The sequence below is a fragment of the Bos indicus genome, chromosome 8 (assembly GCF_029378745.1).
Source record: "Bos indicus isolate NIAB-ARS_2022 breed Sahiwal x Tharparkar chromosome 8, NIAB-ARS_B.indTharparkar_mat_pri_1.0, whole genome shotgun sequence".
Taxonomy (NCBI): domain Eukaryota; kingdom Metazoa; phylum Chordata; class Mammalia; order Artiodactyla; family Bovidae; genus Bos; species Bos indicus.
The window spans coordinates 73,523,010-73,542,997 of record NC_091767.1 but is presented as its reverse complement, the minus strand read 5'-3'; the positions used below and the strand labels follow the sequence as shown (position 1 = coordinate 73,542,997).

General features: G+C 37.3%; 1 protein-coding gene across 1 annotated transcript in view; it reads right to left on the bottom strand.

The window, feature by feature from the left end:
- The window catches only part of PPP2R2A (protein phosphatase 2 regulatory subunit Balpha), an 81,676-nt gene that overhangs the window by 24,123 nt on the left and 37,565 nt on the right, over window positions 1–19,988 (bottom strand). Inside the window, exon 3 of the mRNA XM_019966381.2 lies at window positions 6,548–6,645. Coding sequence (XP_019821940.1) covers window positions 6,548–6,645 — 98 coding nt within the window. The remainder of the gene's footprint in view (window positions 1–6,547; window positions 6,646–19,988) is intronic.

The following is a 19,988-nucleotide window of genomic DNA, read 5'->3' as shown; positions in this document are numbered from 1 at the left end:
TCAATTCACTTATAAATCTGTAATAAATTGAGATGTAGTAAGTTAAGCATAACATCTCCATTACTTTACTGTGAAGATTAATAAGATTTAGGGAGCTTGGCAGAGAGTGTGGCACATCAACTGTTGTTGCTAAACCCGGGTCAGAAAAGGGAATGCAATGGGCAGGGAATCGGGAGCAACAGCAAGGGTTCTAGAGTAAGAGTTCACTTCTTTGTTAACTGTACCACTTCTGACCAGTAATCTGTCTGAGCTCCTCCATTTCTTTATTGGTAAAAGCAAATTGCATTGCCAGGAGTTGCAAATCTAGGGCCCCCATACTACTCAACTCCCAAGAGAATGCTACCCTGTCACCCTAAAACAGCAGGTTCTATCCCTTCACTTTAATGAATACACTAAACCAAGCCCTTTGTATATATGATATTAAATTCTATTAAACAATACCGTGCGGTTGAGTCTCATTCTAGTCTTTCCAAATAATGTAGAAAGGGAATACAAACATATAAACAATACTATCCATCTTTTGAGATAAACATGCTAAAGGTTTCTTCTAAACCATGTTAGTTAAGTCAAAGTCGCTCAGTCAAGTCCGACTCTTTGTGACCCCATGGACAGTCCATGGAATTCTCCAGGCCAGAATATTGGAGTGGGTAGCCTTTCCCTTCTCCAGGGGAATCTTCCCAACCCAGGGATCAAACCCAAGTCTCCTGCATTGCAGGCAGATTCTCTACCAGCTGAGCCACCAGGGAAACCTAAACCGTGTTAAGTTTTAGGAACACTACATTAAGAACAGAAAAGTGAGAAAGAAATCCTAGTAAGTAACCAGCAGTGGTAGAAAACAGAGAACAAAGGCTGCATAACAATCCAGAAAAATCAGTAAGAACAACCTTTTTGTTCACCTTTCTCCTTAACTGTCTATTAAAAATATTAACCCTCCCCCAACATTTTAGCTTATATGTATCAAAAAGCCTCAGAGAAACCAGAAGAAGGTCTGAGCAATCCAAAGCCAACAGGAAACCAGTTACTTCAACAAGTGCTGACCACCTCCTGTGAGCACCCATAGAAATAAAGATTCCTTAAAAAGTATGGAACACCACAGTCTGACAGCTGCTTGGGCTCTCCCTCCACATTACCATCATCAGAAAGAATACTGCCCCATCCACTTTGATGTCAAAAGCTATTATTTAAGCTGTTACAAAAGTAACTGCAGTTTTGCACCTGTTGAACTTTGCTGTTTTGATATTGCAGTCAATTCAGTTCAGTCCCTCAGTTGTGTCAGACTCTTTGCAACCCCATGGACTGCAGCACACCAGGCTTCCCTGTCCATTACCAACTCCTGCAGCCTACTCAAACTCATGTCCATCGAGTTGGTGATGCCATCCAACCATCTCAGCCTCTGTCATCCCCTTCCCCTCCTGCCTTCAATCTTTCCCAGCATCAGGATCTTTTCCAATGAGTCAGTTCTTCACATCAGGTGGCCAAACTACTGGAGCTTCACCATCAGTCCTTCCAGTGAACACTCAGGACTGATTTCCTTTAGGACTGACTGATTTCATCTCCTTGCAGTCCAAGGGACTCTCAAGAGTCTTCTCAACACCACAGTTCAAAAGCATCAATTCTTTGGCACTCAGCTTTCTTTATGGTCCAACGCTCATGACCATACACGACTACTGGAAAAACCATAGCTTTACCTAGATGAACCTTTATCAGCAAAGTAATGTCTCTGCTTTTTAATGTGGTGCTAGGTTTGTCATAGCTTTTTTTCCAAGGAGTAAGCGTCTTTTGATTTCATGGCTGCAGTCACCATCTGCGATGCTTTTGGAGCCCCCCAAAATAAAGTCTGTCACTGTTTCCATTGTTTCCCCATCCACTTGCCATGAAGTGATGAGACCAGATGCCATGATCTTTTTCTGAATGTTAAGCTTTAAGCCAACTTTTGCTCTCTCCTCTTTCACTTTCATTAAGAGGCTCTTTAGTTCTTCTTCACTTTCTGCCATAAGGGTGGTGTCATCTGCATATCTGAGGTTATTGATATTTCTCTTGGCAATCTTGATTCCAGCTTGTGCTTCATCCAGCCCAGCATTTCGAATGCCGTATACTGCATATAAGTTAAATAAACAGGGTGACAATATACAGCCTTGATGTACTCCTTTTCTGATCTGGAACCAGTCCACTGTTCCGTATCCAGTTCTAATTGTTGCTTCTTGACCTGCATACAGATTTCTCAGGAGGCAGGTCAGGTGGTCTGGTATTCCCATCTCTTGAAGAATTTTCCAGTTTGTTGTGATCTACACAGTCAAAGGCTTTGGCGTAATCAATAAAGCAGAAGTTTTTCTGTAACTCTCTTTTTTTTTCTATGACCCGATGGATGTTGGCAATTTGATCTCTGGTTCCTCTGCCTTTTCTAAATCCAGCGTGAACATCTAGAAGTTCTTGCTTCATGTACTGTGGAAGCCTGACTTAGAGAATTTTAAGCACTATTTTGCTAGCGTGCAAGATGAGTGCAATTGTGCGGTAGCTTGAACATTCTTTGGCATTGCCTTTCTTTGGGATACATCTGTAAATAAATGTGGTTATGTTATATAGCATTTTAATGTGCATTTCCTACTTTATGTTTTTTTCTGCTAATGATTTATTACTAGGTGTTTATATTTACTTTAGACTATGGAAATGATGTCAGACAAAAGGCAAATTCGAGCTACTTTTTTGAGTTCAAAATGGGTCATAAAGAAGTGGAGACAACTCGCAGCATCAACAGCACATTTGGCCTAGGAACTGCTAACGAATATACAGTACAGTAGTGGTTCAACAAGTCCTGCAAACGAGACAAGAGCCTTGAAGATGAAGAGCACAGTGGCTGGCCATGGGACGCTGACAATAACCAATTAATTGAGAGTCATCATCAAAGCTGATCCTCTTACAACTACATGAGAAGCTGTAGAAGAACTTACTTAACATGGAGCATTCTATGGTCATTCAGTATTTGAAGCAAATTGGAAAGATGAAAAAGCTAGGTAAGTGGGTACCTTATGAGCTGACCAAAAATAGTTGTTTTGAAGTGTTGTCTCCTTTTATTCTACACAACAACAACAAACCATTTCTCAATCAGATTGTGACATGCGACAAAAAGGGGACTGTATATGAAAACTGGCAGTGGCTGGACCAAGCAGAAGCTCCAAAACACTTTCCAAAGCCAAACTTGCACCAAAAAAAGGTAATGGTCACTGGTGGTCTACTGTTGGTCTGATCTACTACAGCTTTCTGAATCCTGATGAAATGATTACACCTGAGAAGTATGCTCAGCAAACCAATGAGATGCATCAAAAACTTCAACACTTGCAGTTGGCATTGATCAACAGAAAGGGCCCAATTCTTCTCCAAAACACAAAGCTTCAAAAGTTGAACAAACTGGGCTACAAAGTTTTGCCTCATCTGCCATATTCACATGATCCCTTGCCAGCCAACCAACCACTTCTTTAAGCAACTCGACAAGTTTTTGCAGGGAAACTGCTTCCACAACCAGCAGGAGGCAGAAAATGCTTTCCAAGAGTTCGTCAAATGCTCAAGTATGGATTTTTATACTACAGGAATAAACATTCTTATTTGGCAAAAATGTGTTGACTGTAGTGGTTCCTATTTTGATTAATGAATATGTGTATGACCCTAGTTATGATTTAAAATTCACTGTCTGAAACCACACTTTGTACCAACCTAATACACACAAGCTGTGAAAATCAGCAAGATGGGTGCCTTATTTCAGGACACACTACACAGAGCACTGGGTGAAACTCCAAAGTCTGGACTCTGACTGTGTGATGGGTGTGATGCCTCCTGGAAACTCGATCTACCCTGTGCCTCAATTTCCCTACATGCCCTGCTTCTATCAGAGATTCTGTCAAAAAGAAAATCATTCAAACATGTTAGTTTAAAACACACACACACACACAAAACAGTAGACCATGCTACAGAATCACCAGGCTGAAATACACTTGAACCAAATGAAAATCTTGTAAATGAGCACCCAGTTTCTTTGCCTGGGGAACAGATGGACAGGCAGCAAAGTGTGCCCGACAAGATGACAGGAAGGGGACCTGCCACACCTTAAGAATAAAGTGAGACAGAAAGGTGGGATAAAGCCATCAAAGTCTGATGTGCAAGGTTCACTGCTACTGTAGCATGACCTTTTCTTCTTAATTAAGTAAGGTCTATAAAAGGAGTGAGTGGAAATATTTAAGTCTCCAGTCAAGTGAATTTTAGCAAGGAACCCTGCCACTGTAGACACAACAGTTCAAACATCATTGTATTTTGCAAAGAGAACTAGCAGGTTCTTAAAACTGCTCACTTGTTAAGTGTCAGCGTACCCTGGAATGTATGTATAATAGCTGTGGTGTTTAGAAGAAGCTACTGAAATTTAGGGATCCAAGTTCTAATCCCAGGCCTTTGCTATTAAACTGAGCAATGTAACTTTATGTAAACTTTTGCTGAAATTTACCTAAACATTAGAAAAAGACTATCTCTAAGTTCACTTCCAAGTTTCAAACTTTAACACTATTTTACAGACATTTAGCTATGAACTCATAAAATCTAACCTAAATATGTTAGCTACTGATACAAGGCACATACATTTATAATTAACATAGGTACTGAATGTCCTGAAGACAGCATAATGTTAGAAGCTCCAGAATAAGGGCTTTAAAAATGTAGAAAATATATTGAGTGAAATGCATCAAATTAACATTAACAACATCAATTTCAAGAAGGAGAATAATTATCATCTTTATTATTTATCACTAAAAAATACACTGAAATTTACACTAAGTAATTCTCAAAAGACATACTACTAATCTGAAGTTCTAGATAATGGATTTCTGTCTTGAACACTTACATGCAGTTAAGAATGACAATTTATACTTTAAAACAACACAAAGCCCCCATTAAAAATGTAGGCTCAGAAACCCACAATGTAAAGCCCTTCAAGATGGAAATGCTTGGGAAGCAAACTTAAATTTAAATGTTTATCTCCAAACACCTTTTGTTTTTAAAACAAAAATATATAGAATGTCATTAATTTTCAGTAAAAAACCAAACCAAACCACAGAAGGGCAGAGAATGTCTATAGGAAATCCAGCTCTAACTTCTAAAGAACAACATTAACACTCACATTTTGGTGACTTAACCTGAAAGGCACTGGAGTGCACCGAGAGGGGACATGCTGGAAGTTCTGGGTTCTGGTTGTGAGTCTGGATAATCAAGTGATCTCTTAACAATCTGCTTTCTCATTTGGAAATAAAGGTAAACTATAATGATCTGTAAGGCTCTATTTCGACTCCAAGTTTTCCTAGATTGTTATGGTCAAGTTTTTAGCTGCTTGAAAACAGAACAGAAAACTGATTTTGCCCCCACTTCCCACAAAAACATCCTTTGCCAAGAAAACCTTGAGTCTTATTTTCATATTTCCTTCCAACCAAAAAGAAAAATAATAAAAGGAGACATATTTAGTGCTTGTGCACCTTCTAATCAGACACTATTAATCATTTCTTTTAAAATTAAATTACCTACCTCACTGGGTGTTGTGAGGATTAATTCATTAGTGTTTGTAAAGCACTTTGAGATCCTCAGGTCAAAGGCGCTATAGAAGTGCAAAGTAGTAGTATTATTACTAGATTCTTGCTTATTTAAGGAATTTCACAATCCTTTAAAAGCTAACTCTGTGTTATGATTTAGACATCTGTTCATAAAACCCTGCATTTTATCCACAGTACTTTCAACTCTTTTTGAAGATAGTATAGACAGGGACAGAATGTTTGGAAGCAAATGATAAATTAGCTTTGATCTACAAATGTAGAGGGAGACTAAGGGAAAATCTAGTGTGACAAATCTTGTTTAGTATAAAATTTTAGTGAGAAATCTAGTCAATCAGATTTAGAAGTGTGCCTATGTTGTACACAAAACCAAACCAACCCTACTTTAATCACAGATTCTGCAATGAGAAATCCCTTTCTTCAAAGAGAAAGGAAAACAATTTTCAAATCCACTTTAAAGAAGGGTAACTAAGCTTATAAATTACGTACATTACATGTGTATACATGCAACTATCATTTAAAACCTTTATACTTAAATTGCAGTAATTGTATTAGTATAAACTGATATCAAAATAGTTGAGCAGTTTTTTCCTTTAAACCAGGCTCCCACCCCTAATTACACAAGGAAAATTATTCACTGAGAAGAGGTCAAAACAATTTTACTTTATGGAATTTTAGGAGAAAAAAAAGTGAGGGCCAAGGCTGTAAAATCAATTAAAATCTTGTATAACACACTTCTCACTCCTTTCTCTAACCAAATCCTTTCACAATTAAATCAAAACAACACACACATGTACACAGACACACAAAGCTAAGAGAACTAGAGCTACTTACACATTCAATATTCTGCTTGATATACAACAAATTTTTAAAGAAAAATTTGCCAACATCCTCTGATGAGATTCTCCAGCATAAGCTCCAGTCCCAAGAGCAAACTGAAATTTAGATACCAAACTTTAAACACTTACCTCCTGCTCCTGCTGAAAGATGACAACTCTACCACCTTTATCTCCGGTTGCTAGTAACTCTCCAGAATGATTAAATTCTACTGTAGAAATTATATCTGCTGTATAATTGAAACAAACAAAAAAGACATTAGTTCTTCTCTCCCAACTCACGAAAGAGTTTCTTAGTAAGAACTCAGCATGTTTTCCTAATATATTCCAAGTCTATATATCAACCTGCCCTCAGAAATAAAGTAAATCTAAAGTTCTTTCATGAAATTTTGAGTCATGAATATTTGGTTCACTCCCCCCACAAAACTCTTCCCAAAGTAAACCAATGACACTATTTTTTAAAAAAACAGGCACGTAACAAAAAATATCAGTGCTTTATTAATAATTCACTAAATTCATGAATATAAAGAAATCAACAATTCATGAAACATTCCATGATAGCACATTAAATGTTAATAATTATTGTGCTAATTTTTTCTTATATACTTCTGATAAGCTGATATACACAAACCCAAAGGACTGTAAAATTAAGACAGATATAACTAAAATGGGGAAATTCTTTAAATGCAAAAATAATTTCAGATAGAACTTTAACAATCATAAATAAATAAATTCAAATTATGGCCTCAAACAAATGTTTGTAAATAGAACACACTTATACTAGCAATGCTTTGTGCTATGCACCTTCAAAATGCACAGCTCTTCTTGTGGTTCCCACACATAGACACAGCAGGGGCTACTAGAATCAGTCATGTTACACTCAAAGTCGGTGCTAATTTCACAGTCAAGTTCAAATAAAATTATCAGGTTTTTTTCCTTGCTTTTTGACACCAGTCATTTTCCTAAAGAAAAAAATCTAAGTTACAGAATTGGGCATTAAGATAAAGCAATCACACTACACAATTCCCCACTGTTACAAGTTCTTCACTACTAAGCATTATGCTAAATTTTATGTAACATCCATCAAACGCATGTTACATAAAAAATCAAACTCTTACTATGGGAGAAGGGTCGTTTTCTTGCCAACATTAGATCACTGTAAGAATTTTAAAAGTGACTTTATATAATAATGGAGAAGGAAATGGCAACCCACTCCAGTATTCTTGCCTGGAAAATCCCATGGATGGAGGATCCTGGTAGGCTACAGTGAGCAACTTCACTTATATAATAAAGAACATTATATACTTTAAATTTTAAAACTTACTGACCAATGTAGCACATCAATAAACTGACCAGCACTGCATTTTATCATTTTCATTTCAGTGATTTTTTCCAAGTTGAGCTTGATTTTGCAAAGCTTTCTTTGCTTCCTCCACTGTCTAGGTCCAAGGCACTTTATCTTTTTGGAACTCTCTGAGAATGTACTCAAAGTTATACACACTCTCCCAAGGAACTGTACACATTTAAGTACACACAAAAATTTGCATGTAATTTCAAAAGGTCTTGGACAGCACCCCATCTCCAGCTTAAAACCTTTGGCCCAAACAACCCACCATGGTTGGTGCTATCAGGAGGAAGGAATAAATCTAGTGTTTATGCTACATGCATATGTAACACCAAGATGTAAAACTGAATATATTGTACTATTTACTCTATAAAGCCCTACATCAACCAGTACTTAAAAGCCATTCTATTAGGTGCTCTGTATTTATTTCTGTATTGAGTATAATAAGGGATTAAAATCACACAGTCTTTGCACTAAAAGCACATTATAGTACAGTTACAGAGAGAAAATAAGCAGGGGCTAACTATTTGACAGAGCAAATGGCTGCATGTTACTTGTAGGTCAGATTATAAAATCAGGGAATAAGGGGGAAAAAAACTCCCATACATAGTAAAAATTATCTTTAAATTCAAATCCCTCAGACAGGCACCACTTTGGAGATGCAAACGTTCTCCTGTTCTTTTAAATCCAACTCAGCCAGTTTCCCCTACAGCATTCATACTTTGTATTTCCCATGAAATGAACTAGTTAATTTGGCTAAAAACTCATGCTATACCAAAAACTCCTGACCTCTGGACTCCAGGATATACTCTTGGCTTGGTGAAATGCTCACACTTTATACCAAAATCCAGATTCATTATCCAGTTCACTCAATGGAGTAACAGGAAGTCATACAGGCTGAGGAACCCTAGAAACAACTGACCTAAAGCGAGAGGCTGACTGTCAGGAAACGACAAGAGCCAAAGATTTACACCATAAAAGTCAACCCACATTAAATCCTTGAGGGTGGGAAATACAGAGAGAAAGGCAAATAATTTTCTCATTTCAGCTATTTTCAAGGCACTATTGTTTTGTGACTATTTATCTTGCCAAAAGCCAATGAACAAACATAACATTTTAGAAATAGCTAACTAAGCCACTGATGCTTAGGTGAATAGTAGAGTAGAATTTTATCTGGGGGAGAGGTATGCAGATTCATGGCTTCCTCACTATAATTTTTTTACTGCATGTATTTAATATGGTCATATCTCAGATAGGTAAATTATTTTCATGACTTGTATGGTGAAATTAAATAGGTACATGTCATGGTGTTCCTTCCTCCCTCCTATCAAATAAAGGAGAAATGACACACCATGACTTCTGCCGGCTTGGCCATCCATACGTAAAGTGAGAGAGCCACTAAGTACAGAAGCACCTATTAAATCTCCAAGTGTGTGAATGCTTTCAAAGTTGTTCTCAGTTGTAAAATGCCTAGATCTCACAAGGTCTTCTTGGGAATATGACATATAAAAAGGATGAGTAACAGGGAGAATAAAATCAAATCCTGCTTTACAGTCCAAGAGGAATTTTATCCAGGAATCCATTAAGGAGTACGCTATGAAACTGAGCTTTGAGCTGTATGTGCCTCTCTGCAGCACACTAGTATGCCAGGAAGGGGATATGGGTTTGCAACCACCCAAACCTAAGACTTTCAGCCTGGAGCCCACACTTGACCTCAGAGTGCCATAGAAACATTTTTGCTCTCAAGTATGCCACAATGTGGAAAAGATAAGGAAGCATGGCTCTAAAAACAGTGCTCCCATTTCGTGAGGAGCGATACCCAGATGAGTGAGTGAGTGAGTGAGTGAAGTCGCTCAGTTGTGTCCGACTCTCTGCAACCCCATGGACTGTAGCCCACCAATCCATGAGATTCTCCATGAGACTGGTCAAGTACTGCTATCTCGTGTTTTTGAAAATAACAATAACCCTGCTTCTAGAAAATATTCTTCATTGCTCTGATTTCTATACCATTAAAAAAAAAATTACACAGTAGATGACTGCAGGAATAGCACTGTTTGCACAATAGCACTGTTCAGCAGAAATCTGTTACCATAGAGGGGTCCTATATCCGTGCTATTCAATACAGTAACTACGAGCCACGTGTGGCTCCTGAATTTTTAACTTTAGCCATATATGGCTAGGGGCTACAGTACTGGAGAGTCTAGGTCTAAAACATTACAGAGTGGACACTGACTTTTAAAAGACAAGAATGCTGAAGCTAAGAGAATCCTGAAACTTTAAACAGGTAAAATAAAACTACTGTGTACGCACACACCCAGATTGTTACCTCAAGGAGCAGGCTGAAAATATGAATGTACTTCATGAAAATTCAGATTCCTGCACACTATTCTTAAAACAAAGTATTAATGAAAGCCTTGAAAATTTGCTAATACTTTACTCTTGAGATTAAAATAACTATCACATACTTTAAAAAGACAAGGACACTAACCTCACCGTTAAGAGTCACGTTACTGAACTCGAGGCAGGGTCCAGTATAACACATCAATTATGTCTGTTCTCATAAAGGATTCCTAAGAATCCTTCCTATGACCAGTACAAATGCTTTTTCACAATGAAAAAACAGTGCCTGTTTAATATCATATAAAAGAACATTCAAATACAGTTAATGAAAAGGAAGGACTCTGGATGAGAACATCAGTCAAGGACCCTCTACTGTGCATCCAGTCAACACACAGCATTCTAGGCACCTTAAAGACAAGGCTTGAAAGGCACAATCTGACTGCTGGCAAGAAAACTTAACCACAGTGTTCTCGACCTTTGATGTGAAATTCTACATAGTATTAATAAAAACCAATAAATTTATAATGTGTTATATAAAATGGAACTCAATTTCTTCAACCCTTTTTTCCTAAACCATCAGCATCCAGGTTTCATCCTAAGAAGATGATATGATTGCTTTCTTTTGGGGGCAAGAATGGTTAAGTGGTGGTGGTGGGGATGACAACACTATTTCTGGTCTGTCTTTACTTCATCAGGCACACCACACCTTTCCCTTGTTACTCACCTTCTCTACTTCTTATGTACTCTAATCAGTGGAAAAGGACAGAGACAGCCAGTCAATGGTTAAAAAATACAACTCACTCAACATAAAAATCTCATGATGGAAAATTAATAGACAATATATATGCATAAATGGTAGTAATTAACAATAATTACTATATATTAAGTGTTCAAATTATTATTAGCTCTGACATTCTCTAAATACGTCAACTCTTGCACTGTAAGACACTTTATGGGTTACTCAGTGATTTTATAATTCCACTTGAGGACTACAGTTCAAACAAATTATCTGAAAGAAACCAATTAAAATTAGCACCAACATGGTTATAGGTGAATTACCTATATACAGGCATACTTCATTTATTGTATTTCCCTTTACTGTACTTCATAGATACTATGTTTTTAACAAATTGGAGGCAATCCTGTGTAGACAAAGTCTATCAAAGCTACTTTTCCAACAGCATTTGCTCACTTAATATCTCTGTGTCTCATTTTGGCAATTCTCTCAATATGCCAAACATTTTCATTATTATGCTTTTAACAGTGATCTGTGATCCAGTGGTCATAAATATTATACTGCAAAAAGACTATCTGCTGAAGACTCAGATGGTAGTTAACATTTTTTTTTTAGCAATATTTTTCCAACTAAGATATGTACATTTTTGGGGACATAACTCTATCTCACACTTAAGAGACTACAGTACAGTGTAAACAACTTTTATATGTGCTGGGAAACCGAACAATTCATGTGACTCTATTTACTGCAGTCATCTAGAGCCACATCCTGAATATCTGAGATGTGTCTATAATGAAATAAGACGAACGTATTTCAAACATCCAATAATGAGGAGATATAAACGCAATCTCTAGTACCTAGGTTGGAAAATTATGGCCCGCCAGCTATTTTTGTAAAGAATGTCTTATTGGAACCCAGCCACGCCCATTTGTTTATATATTGTCTTTGGCTGCTTTCAATTGACAACAGCAGGGCTGAATAGTTGAGACAGACTGAAAATATTTACTACCTGGTCCTTTATAGAAGATGCTTGTCAACCACAGTTCAAGTATATTAATACGACTGAATGCTGTGCTAAGTCGCTTCAGTCGTGTCCAACTCTTTGTGACCCCATGAACTGTAGCCCTCCAGGCTCCTCTGTCCTTTGGATTCTCCGAGCAAGAATAAATGAATATTAACATTAAAAGAACAAATATGATTTATGTGGGGACAGAGACCCGAATAACCAGTGTCAAAGCACACTCTATTTACAGAAAGATTCAACTATAATATGCCAAGCACTGTATTAAATGAGCATTTATATATATATTCTCATTTAATCCTTATAATGCCACTATGATAGAGACAGCACTTTCAATTAATAGGAGAGTGTACAAAAGCACTGAGGCATTAAATAACTTGCCTTTCACACCTCTGTCAAGTGTCAAAGCCAGGATTCAAATTTAGCAGGTGTGAACAATCATTACGTATAAGGAGGCAGCATAAAATCCTGTAAGCCACTGGATGATGAATAAATAAATAATATAAGTGTTCAGTTTACTGCTTCTTTTTCACTGCCAAAGTGCCTGTGTTCAAAAAAACATTTAAGGTCAAACTACATCAACTTTACACTATTTACTAATGATCTCATTACAATTACTGGTCTGGCCCTACAATAAAACTAAGCATTTTTCCAGCACCTGCTATACTCCAGGGACTGGGTGATCCAGAGTCTAAATTGTACCCTTTAAAGAGGTTTATAAGCAAAATGTTATTAAAACAGGTAAACAGCTAACCAAGAAAAGATTTAGTAAATGTTTAAAAGAACCAAAGAAGGAATATTGTAAGCATTATAAAATGAATTCTAAGACATAAAGACTGAGTAAATATATAAAGAAGCTCCCTTTATTTTAAAAAGAGGGGGAGGAAATCAACTGGAAGAAACTGCTCACACGTATATTTAACCTTCTGCTATACAGTCCCCAAAGGTTCACCTGAAACAGTTAACAAAGCATCCACTGACTGTTGACACACCTGATTCTGTTATTTTTGTCAATAGGCTTACTCTCTGTTTTTTAATTTTTGCTGACTTGGAATTTTTATTGTTAAATATATATATAAATGAAACAGGAATGTGCAGTGTTCTTTCAATAAAATTGTCAGATCAGAAACATTTTACTTAATCCTAAATTCAACTTTATCTTTACTGCACCCAGAAAACAATGCAAACTGTATCTTATCTTGCAAATTCACCTGCTCACAAAAACTTTACTTCACTCTCACTGTGCTGTCACTGAGACATCAGTAGTAAAAGCCCCTATAAAAGCAGCTCCTATTTATACACTGCTTGCAGGGCACTGTGCTCAATTCCCTCAATACGACTAGTCTTTAAAGCCAAGCAACAGAGAAGAAAATTTAAAAGGTTAAAACTCAGAAAATACTATAAACATTGTTACAGTAAATAGTTCCAAAAATTCAGGCAGATTTGCCTTATGCATCACGAGACAGCATAAATCTCAAGACAAGAGGTTTGAAATATTCACAGAGAAAAACATGAGGTTCACAAGAATTCTAGGAATAACCTCTGCTTCTTAAAATTCTACATTCTGAATATTATCTCAAAAGGGACTGCTCTGGGGGGAAAGTGAGTGTCAGCAAAGACTTGCTGCAAGAGCCGCTGCCAGCATGGCCTTCTAGGTATCAAATGAAACTTTCAGGTCTGGAAGAAAACGAGCTTATTAGCAGGTTGGATATGCTGAATCTTATCTTTCTGCAAACAGTACTTAATTACCTATAAAACTCTACCAAGGTAATCAGTCTTCTTTCCTTTTTGTTATATTTCAGTAAAAACAAACATTAACAAAGAACATTAAGGCTACCTGCATAAACTGTCTCCAAAAAATACCCAATGAAAACATGAAGCAACTTTTAGCACTTCAAAGTGAAAGAGAAAAATCAAAATTAAAAATCTGTAATTGGTCTTCTGCTTCTGGCCATGGGGAAGCAAGACCATCTGGATTCAACCTCTAGCTGGGAATGACTAGAAAATGAACAGAGAGAAAGTTCAAGGGATCTACAGAAATCACTTAGAATCTTTAAAGGGTTTAAGACTGATCTGAGGATAGGAGGGCATGGCAACCCACTCCAGTATTCTTGCCTGGAGAATCCCTTGGACAGAGGAGCCTGGCAGGCTACAGACCATGGGGCCACAAAGAATTGGACACGACTGAAGCAACTGAGCATGCACGCACGCACACACGTAATGGTGTAACACTCCACAAGGCCTACAAAAGAACTATCAGGAAGCTTAAAAGGTCTCAAAATAAACAGAGATCCCACTCAGCCAGAGGAGGCTGGTTGACAATGGTTTAATCGATAATTTGTGTCTGACTCTTGCGACACCATGGGCTGTATAGTCCCTCAGACTCCTTTGTCCATGGGATTTTTCAGGCAAGAATACTGGAGTGGGTTGCCATTTCCTTCTCCAAAGGATCTTCCTGACCCAGGGATCAAGCCCAGGTCTCTTGCATTGCAGGCAGTTTCTTTACCAACTGAGCCACCAGCCAGAGTAGAGAAATGTAATTAACATGGCATCGAGTGGAGTCCTCAGAAGAGAATCACCTCAGAGACCAAGTCAGCACCAAACTGAATTAATCCTGACAAAGCTTCACATTGAAGAATTGATCTCAAATAATTATGTGCAAGAACAAAATCCAACACTCACCAACGCAAATTCACATTGTCTGGGGTCTAAAATCATCAGGAATGTAAGAAGGCAGGAAAATGTGACAAAATAAGCCAATAGAAACAGAACCAGAAATGCTAAAAACGATGGACGAATCATTTCTGGAAGACAAGGACTTTAAAACAGCTGTCGTAAATACGCTCCATATGTTTAAGACAAAGGAACATGTTAAAATGAAAAGTATACTATCTGAAATGAAAGATACATTGAATGTGATTAACAGATTAGATGCTGCAACAGAAAAGATCAAGAACTTGAAGGTCTCCTAAGAGTCAAAAAAAAATGATGCAGAGGGGGGAAAAAAGAACAAAGACTTGCCTAGCAAGAGAAGATCTAGTGTTCCAACATACGTATCACTGCAGTCCCAGGGGAAAAGTTGGGGAATATTTGAAAAAATGACCAGGATGGAAGTCCTCCAGCATGATGACATTATATGCAGAATAATCAAACCAAGGTATAAAGGCAGACTTACAAAGGTACACAGTAGTGGCAACTCAATAAATTAGTCTTGTTTTTAGGATATGACTGTAAAATCATGAAGAATTCCGACATTTCAAAGCATAATATTTCCCTAATTTACAAAGTAAACTTTAGTATATAAACACATGCAAAAAAAACAAAAATACAGTTGGGTTTTTAGGCTTAGAAAATAGTTTTTTTCAACACCACAAACATGGCACAATATTCTAAACCATGAAGACTATGGAACAACTTTTTCTAGTTCAAGATTGTCCTGAAAACTTCAGAACAGCTAGTACACTCAAGCCTATGACTAGTAAATGCCAATAATGCCTTCACTCATTGGTAAAATTAGATAAAAAAAGAATTCAATAGGACAAAAGTTTATATTATGTTTATATTTATTTGATAAAAGGTACAGTGAAGATGTAACGGTCATAAATCTTTATGCGCAGATTGTTACTTTATATATTTCAGGGTTACCAGGAGTAGAAGAGTTGACAATAATTGTCCAGAAGCTGGACAAATCATTTTCCATGCCTGACAGATTAAAAATAGGTGGGGCAGGAGGCAGGAAAGCAGGGAAAAGAAGGGACAGACACATGAAAAATGTAACTGATACACATACAGAATTTATACCAATACAAAATACGTTATTTCTTCAAATGAGCTTTGCGATTTAAAAAACTCACGTTTACTGATAGAGTCCCTTAAGGAATTCTAAAGACCACATTGTCTAAGCACAATAAAATTAGCTACTGATAAGTAACTACTGGTTCTAATCAACTACTTAGTAACCTTAAAACCCTAAGGGCAAGGACAAAAATCAGTACTGCAATAAAAATATTTTTAAAGATTTACAGGAACACAAGTATATAAGTATTTAAGATAGTACTGTTCTTTTTTAAAAAAAGAGATACAAGGATCACTATAAAACTAACATAAAAACTGAAATAAAAAACCTGAAATCCCACCACAAGGAGTAACAACCATAAAGTAATAAATGAACAATATTTTAGCAAACACGCAAACTGCAAAATACATATCAGATGTATTCATATATAAGATCAATTTCAGTAATGGAATTACAATTAAAATTTACTTTTTTTTTTTTGATCACACAAATTACTACTTTGTTTAAAAAAAAAGAAAGAAAGAAAAAAGATAATCATTCACTCTTAACCCCACTTCTGAGAAAATTTCAGTCCAGTATACCCTTCCAAAGTTTGTCCACATGTACTTGCTGTCCTCAGTACAAAAAAAAAAAAAATCTATTGTACTGAGAAAGAATGTTATCTATAATATATATATTTTAAAAGTTACAAATCATGCTTTATCCTATTGGTGCAACATAAACAAATCCATCAGAGCATTATGGAATTGTTGACCAGAGCTTAGATAGGAGACCAGGTACAGATACATTTTCTCATTCACGTAACAGTAACATAGAAACGAACTGACTAATCTCTACAAAGTAAAAAAAAGTAGTGAGGTTAGCACTACACAGTATTCAAATGACAACCTTTATTTAAAAACTGACAGTGGCTGGTGCTGGTATTGAGGAACTGCAACCCTCCCATATAGCTGGTAGGAATGCAACCCTCTTTGTGGGAAGAAACAAGTTTTTCAGCACTGCCAAACACAATGCAACCCAGCAATCACTAGATATTTACCAAGTCTAATGAAAACTACCATTCATACAAAATTCTGAATGCAAATGCTTACAGCAACTTTATTTGTAATCACCAAAAACTGGACACAACCCAAATGTTTCTCAACTGGTGAATGAATAAACAATATGTGGCATATATCCGTACAATGAAGTACCACTCCACAACAAAAAGGAACAAATTATAGATACAAGCAGTAACATGAATAAAATTCAAAACACATCATGCTAACGAAAAGAAGCCAGATTCAAAAGGTTGCACACTATATGATTCCATTTATCTGACATTCTGGAAAAGGTACAACTAGAGGGATAGAGCGGAGAAGGCAATGGCACCCCACTCCAGTACTCTTGCCTGGAAAATCCCATGGACGGAGGAGCCTGGTCGGCTGCAGTCCATGGGGTCACTCAGAGTCAGGCACGACTGAGCGACTTCCCTTTCACTTTCATGCACTGAAGAAGGAAATGGCAACCCACTCCAGTTTTCTTGCCTGGAGAATCCCAGGGACAGAGGAGCCTAGTGGGCTGCCGTCTATGGGGTCGCACAGAGTCGGACACGACTGAAGCGACTTAGCAGCAGCAGCAGAGGGATAGAGGGAGGGTAGAGGCCGACTTCAAGGGGACATGGAACTCTTTGGAGTGATAAAACTGCTTTTTATGTTGACCAAGTTGAAGAACTGTACATAAAGGATAAATTTCACAGGATGTAAATTGTACCATAAGAAAACAACAAAATCCTGGAATCTCAGACATGCCAAAATGTGTTTCTTCTGTTTTACTTACAGGTTACAAAATGCTTTCCTGCTCCAAAACCTTCAAGGTCCTCTAAGGATTACAGCAAGATCTGTGAAGTACTGAGTGGCATCCCATCTCCTCCATAATATGAACCCTTCCCTGAAGCATACCAACGTACTTCCAAGGACCACAGCACTCACCACATTCTCCAGTGAAGCTCATGTTTACACCTCCCACATATATACTTATGCCCAGGCCTCACTACCTCTTCTTTACACTGGATATGTGGTCTACCTTGCCTGAAATACCTTCCTTCCTCTCCTAGTTCCTTCAGCCCTTCCCTATGTGCCCCATCAGGGAAAAGTTTCTTAAAAAAGCATTAATTCACATTAGAATTCTGGTGAGGTAGAGCTACACCGGAAGATTACAATCTACAAGTGTAATAAAAGAAAAATGTGATTTTTGCATAAATAAATAGAAGCCAAATAGACTAGGAAAAACACTTGTATTTTTAGAAACAGTTCTTACAATGCAGCAGAACAATTCACAGAAGAGGAATACTAGTAAAACATAAGGAAACAGCCAGTCAAATTAAATTAAATACATTTTTTAATAAGACACCATTTTCTATCTCCTACAGGGAAAATACAAATTGTTCACAAGGCTGGTATTTGCTCTATGTGTTCAGTCACTTTATACTTTTATCTACAATGTAGGTTACCTGCCTACATTGTAGACAAAAGTATAAATTATTACTGTAGAAAACTATTCCATAGTTTATAACAGAAGCCACAAAACATTCATTCCTTTGGAACGTGATCAGTTCCAGAAGTCATCCTACTGAAATAACCCCCCCAAATTTTTTAATGTATAGTCACTAATGCTTTTATATTATTTAAAATGTTAAAGAATATATGAGAAACATCAAATGTTCTTACTCTGCCAATATCCTTTCACATTTTGCTCTAATCCTCCTCCACATTCACTACAAGCTCTGGCTCTTCATTAACCATGAAGAGCAAGAGCAACAAGATACCTGGGGAAACAGTCTCAGCTCTGCTATTAAGTAATAATTTGACTAGGAGTAAGTCAATTAATCCTTATGAACTTCAGATTTCTTACCTGCAAAGAAATATGGATAGATGATCTCATCAGAGAATGTCAGAGCATGTACTCTGACACTTAAACCCAACATATTTAAGGAAGGAAGAAAACAGAATAATGGCTGGAGGAAAATAACAAGCTTTTATTAGGATGCATAAACATCTAATATATGAAATTAAAGACTGAAAGGACAACCCTTCTGCAAAAGCTGCATAGCTCTACCCAGGACCATGTGTCTCTACTGAAGATCACACAAGGACAAAAATTGATCCCAGACTTATTTCTTCTTTAATGTGGAACTAATTAACAATAGTGATTTACTTCCAATTAGTTCTAAGCTACTCGATGGTGAAATAGGAATGAACCCAGACAATGAAGCTGCTCTGCTCAACATGAGCCACTGCTGCCGCAGGGAAGCACCAGAGATTCTCACGTCATCTGTCATCACACAACTTCAGGAAATGGCATCTTCCTCACTTTTACACAAAGTCAGAGACTGCTTAATACATATACACAAAGCGGCAAAGTTCCCCATTTTTCCAATGTCACAGAACAAAAGCTGACTAACACAAGAGTTAATTGAGCTGGATCTTTTTGGCTTTTGTAAGTTTATTTTAGCATAATTTTGGATCTACAGAAGACCTGCAAAGACAGTAGAGTTCCCATCTACTCTCAGGTGGTTTCTCCCACTGTTTATATCTTACATTACTATGCTACATTTGTCACAAACTAAGGAACTGACACTTGAATATGATTATTAACTAAAGTACACACTTTTGCTCAGATTTCATTTGATTTTCCCTAGTGTTCTTTTTCAGCTCCAGGACACTGCAATTAGCTTCTTATGGTCTGTGACAATTTATCAGACGTTTCTTATTTTTGATGACTTTGACAGTTCTGAAGAGTACTAGACAGGTACTCTGCAGCAAGTATCTCAAGTGTGACTGCAATGTGTTTTCCTCAAGGCCAGGCTGCAATTATGGGGCTTACTGGCAGAAAGATCACAGAGATGAGATACCATTTTTATCACATCATAGCAAGGGGACATCCTACCAGCATGACTTACTGATGATAATCTAGATCATCTGGCCAAGGTATGGTTTGCTAAGTTTCTCCACCAGTCACTTCACCCTCTTAAGGTACTCCAGAAGGAAATCACTAAAGGGACTGAGTGCATATGCATTAACTAAGCTCCATCTATTTGAGGGGGGAGCAGCTAAATTATCTAGAATTCTTTTGTCTGGGAAATTTGTCTCTTCCCCCTCATTTATTTATCCAACCAATCATTTATCAGTAAGAATTTACAGGTATTAATGTCATACTTCGGAGAAGGCAATGGCACCCCACTCTGGTACTCTTGCCTGGAAAATCCCATGGACGGAGGAGCCTGGAAGGCTGCAGTCCATGGGGTCGCTAAGAGTCGGACACGATTGAGCGATTTCACTTTCACGCATTGGAGAA